Genomic DNA, 4,362 nt, shown 5'->3' with positions numbered 1-4,362 from the left:
ACCAAAACCAAGCAATTCCTTTTTAAAAGGAAAATAATACAACTGTGAGCAAGGAAATAAAAATAATATTACTAATAATATAATACAATATTAGCCTGTGGCACAGACCAACCGATCAGTTGAGACGCATCCTTTGCCCCAACCCTCCACGCAGCTGCTTTTCTCAGCAGCCACCAGCTTGTGGAGGCAGGAACCACGCATCTAATTCAGCTTGGGATAAATCACAAGCACTGCGAGCACTATCAGGAAACCCCATGTAATCTTATCACTCTCCCCTGGGCCCCTCTGATGTGCCAGGGCAGAAAGCAACGGCTCTTGCAACTGCTAGCGCAAGTCTGAGCAATACTTACAGCTGATTGTAATTCCAAGCTCTACACCCCTTTTCTTGGGCAATTTAACGTGGAAAGTACCGCTGCTGGGTATGACAGACTCTATAAAACCAGAAACAGACAAAAAACAAAATAGGAGAAAAGAGTAAGTTTTCAGTTACATGGATGGTTTCTTTGGAACCAAGAAAAGCAAGCCCGTAAAACTCAGCTTAATTGGTTCAAATAAGGTTGTTATTCAAGGCCCTGCAGACTTCAGGTTAAAATTTGGATTCTCATTAAAAATACATGCTCTGAATGTCAAGTGAAGTGCTCATATCATGCTGTATTTCAAGACTGAGGCAGCTCTGTCAATGTAAAAGGAAAAAAACTTTTTTTTTTTTTTAAATACAAAGCTGCACTTTACACCCAGCCAATAGCTTTGGTTCCCTCCTTGCTTCAAGGCCATAAATTAATATAAATATTATTCATATTAATGGGCAAATACTTAAAGTGCAGGTGGCCTCTTCATCTACTCCTTAGGCTTATCTCAGCCAAGTGGTGAGCACAAGGCATTTATGAAAGGATCAGAAGAAGGACCCTCCATCTTGGTGCACATTAGAAGACAACAAGAAATGGAAAAGGTTCTTGCAGGGTCTTCTTGCTCTTCCCTCCAAGCTCTAGTGAATGCACTCCCTCCTATGGGTTAGCAAGGGCACTGGCATAGTCCTTCTGGCAGCGAGAAGCAGAAATCCTCTGGCAACGTACCTGCGACGTCAAATTCAATCTCAAGCACCACTTTGTTTGTGAGCGCAGCATCACGCAAAAGCTGATTAGCTTCCTCCATCGTCCCATCCTCAGTCGCAATGCCGTTGATGGAAAGGACTCTGTCTCCTACTTGCAGTAGCCCACATCTGCATTGGGAAAAGAGGGAAAGGGGACAAGGAGGCGAGGAAAGAAGAAAAAACAACCCCACAACCAGCCATGAGTTACTTTTGCCAGGCAAATCTGTTACAAGACACATAGAGTAGTGACAAATCCTGCAGAAGTGGCCCCCAAGAGAAGGTAACTCGTTCCTGGAATGAGCCCCTGGAAGGTCACAGGGCAGCAAACCCTTGTGGTTTTCTTAAGTTCAGACATAGTTTCCTCCTAAATAACCATTTTTAGTCATATTTTCTGCAACTCCCAGGAAGACAAAAAAAAAAAGTAACTCTCACCTTCCTGAAAGTCAACACCATGGCCAAGAGATGAGAGTGATGAATGAGAGAGCACGTGCCCTCCTACCCTGTCTAACGGTATACAGCTCTTTTCATGTGCCTGCACACTCTGAAACCCAAACTAATGGCACTGAAAATTGCACAGAGTCCTCTGCTTAATACATGGCTAATATTGAAGCTACAATCCAATGAACTCACTGAAATGTCTCAGCAAATTGGATAATCATTTATCCCTTGTAATTGCATTTCTAGAAGCCAAATGTACATTGATACTGTTTAACTGCCTTGAAAGGCCAATATTATTCCAATGCGATATCCCGCCAATATAACCACAACTGGCACTTTGGGGTTTTTGGTTTAGATCCACATTCTTCAAGAGCGCAGAGCAGCAGGTTTGTTTGGTTTTTTTTACTTTGGAAGAAAAACAATAATGGCAGGGCTATGTTGGAGATATACTGCTACAGCATGGTTTGTCTCTTGGGACACCCCCTCTGTATTTAGAAGCAATTTTTTTTTTTTTCACACATGAACCATTACATTCAATATTTACCCTCCCTTTTTTTTTTTTTTTAATATACTGTAACACCAGCAAGGCAACCCTCCACCTTACTGAGCTGGCCCATGGCTCTACAAATTAGTGTAGTGTTCTCTGTGACTGGCCACGGGCAATTGCTCATCTTCCTTCTCCTCCACACCCTTCACCAGTTGTTTGCTATAACCACGTCTTTTCAGATTTTCCACTCATTGCCTGCCTACAGGGCTGTCCGCTTGAGCAGAGCTTGGGAAACCATTCCGCCTCCATCATTAACAGAAGCTACAGAGTGGTCCCCAAAACAGGTTGAGGGTTATGGGAACAAGCCTAAGGTTCACCTCTACATTTGGAGTTATTTTACCAGACAGATTTCCCAGAAGGCATCAGCTCTCCTGATCTGAGCCTTCGACAGAGAATCTCTATCCCCCTGCTCTTTAATGATCAAGCACATCCTTTGCCCTCTCCTTTCCAGATGCCAGCTTCTGCTGATATTTCACAGAAGACAGCTTGTTTTTTACTAATCCTTCCAGCCACTCTTCATCACTCATGCCCGATTCAGTTGTAAGAAAACATGGTACCACAGCTTCCAGGCACATGACAATAACATCAAAGGCAGCAGACACTGGCTGTATTATTCACCTCCAAACACGAGGACGTATATGAAAGGCCAGGTTATCAAGAAAAAATGCACACATCCAAATTCAAGAAAAATGCACAAGCACAACAGTTTTTGCCAGAGGCCCATCAAAAGCTGAGATATAAGCAAGTTTGGAGAGAGCCTAGGGAGGTTATTTTACTGGTAGGAAGGTAATAAACCTGCAGTATATTTACACTGCTGCCTGGGTTCATGCCACCCATGGAAAAACGCTGGTTATTTTATGAGATGTAAATTCAAAAGTGTTTGTTCAAGGATACTTGGATTAGGACAGACACCTCTATGTTGTATAAATGAATCCACCCTTGTGAATAAATTACATCAAGTTTAATTACAGTCCTTTACTGGACTTGTGGATATGCAGCCACATAGATGCACTTAGAAATATCAGCTTATAAATATGAAGATGGCAAGGAGTATGACAGCGATGCCTCCTCCAGCACCAAGAGCTCTCTTGCTATAGCCAGAACGCACCTTTCGGAAAGGAGGGATCAACACTGGCATCACACAGACATCGCTTTGTCATTTCAAGGTTGCACAAGGACACAATCCATTTTGGCACCACTGTTTCAGCCACAAGGGCTGGGAGGTCACAGGATACTTTTACCCAGCATCAAAGCAAACATTTGCCACCTTTCCCACCAGAGCTGCCTTCTTACAAAACAACCATTTCTTGTGTTTCTTCACTCAAGGCAGATTTCCCTGGGTGTTTTACAGCCAATAGCTCTGTTAGGTCAGAAGTATTTTATTTCTTTTACTGTTAGCCTCACTCAATCATGGTTGTTTAAGCCCCAGACCTGCAGGTTTATAAAAGTTTGTGGAGTGAAGCCACAACCTTCTGGCTCCCTCCATGAGGGCAAAGAGACCCGACATGCTTTGTTAACTCTTCAGAATAACTCCAGAAACACCAGTTTCCAACTGTCACGTGCTCCTGCAGCACTGAGAGCAGGGCCCTGGGAGCCAAGGCTCCTGCAGACCTCCCCTAGGCTGTGCTGTGGGATCCTACGTGAACTTTTTGGATGGCTTTTCCCAAACGCAGAATCTAACATCAGAGCTCACAAAGCAATTTGAGATGATGGGAGGAGAAGTGCTTTAAAATCAGAAAGAACAAGAGTGCAGGCATCTCCCAGAGGGAAAGGCAGCCTTTTGGGTGTGTTGGAATCCATGATGGGAACGTCTCTCTAGGGTTGCAGAGATTCCCATTTTGTCATGACTCATTCTTTGGGCTCAAAACCAGTAATGGAGCCACAGAGGTGTCTTGCTAGATGCAGAGCAACACAAATTCAAGCCTTGGGCAGGATACGCGCTGAGGATCTCACTCAGCATCATCAGCATCTGTGCGGTCACCCCAGCTGTGGGCTAAGTGGCCGCAGCTGTGACCATGGCCACATCGCTGGCTGCAGAAACCGATCCATCGTGCCCTTACACCCCCCTGAGCTGGCCTGCACAGGTCAGGTGTGCACATCTGTATATGTTTGTACATCTGTGTTTGCACATCGGTGGACGGGTCCCAGCCTCCAAAAGATCAAAGCTTTGCTGACAGCTACACCCAGCTGCTAAACTTTCCTTTTGCAAACTATTCGTACTCAAAAGCCAGAAACACAATGATCAAAAAACTGTGTCTGAGCAGAGCTAGAAAACATGTAACTCAGC

General features: G+C 44.3%; 1 protein-coding gene across 1 annotated transcript in view; it reads right to left on the bottom strand.

Moving 5' to 3' along the window:
- GRIP2 (glutamate receptor interacting protein 2) overlaps window positions 1–4,362 on the bottom strand; it is a 119,255-nt gene that overhangs the window by 35,289 nt on the left and 79,604 nt on the right. The window contains exons 13-14 of the mRNA XM_009639289.2: window positions 1,074–1,219; window positions 351–431 (exon numbers count right to left, since the gene is read on the bottom strand). Of these exons, the coding sequence (XP_009637584.2) occupies window positions 351–431; window positions 1,074–1,219 (227 nt within the window). The remainder of the gene's footprint in view (window positions 1–350; window positions 432–1,073; window positions 1,220–4,362) is intronic.

Source organism: Egretta garzetta, unplaced genomic scaffold (genome assembly GCF_000687185.1).
Source record: "Egretta garzetta isolate BGI_Z169 unplaced genomic scaffold, ASM68718v1 scaffold215, whole genome shotgun sequence".
Lineage (NCBI taxonomy): Eukaryota > Metazoa > Chordata > Aves > Pelecaniformes > Ardeidae > Egretta > Egretta garzetta.
Note: the sequence above shows the minus strand (reverse complement) of the source record. Positions and strands in the feature narration are given on the sequence as shown.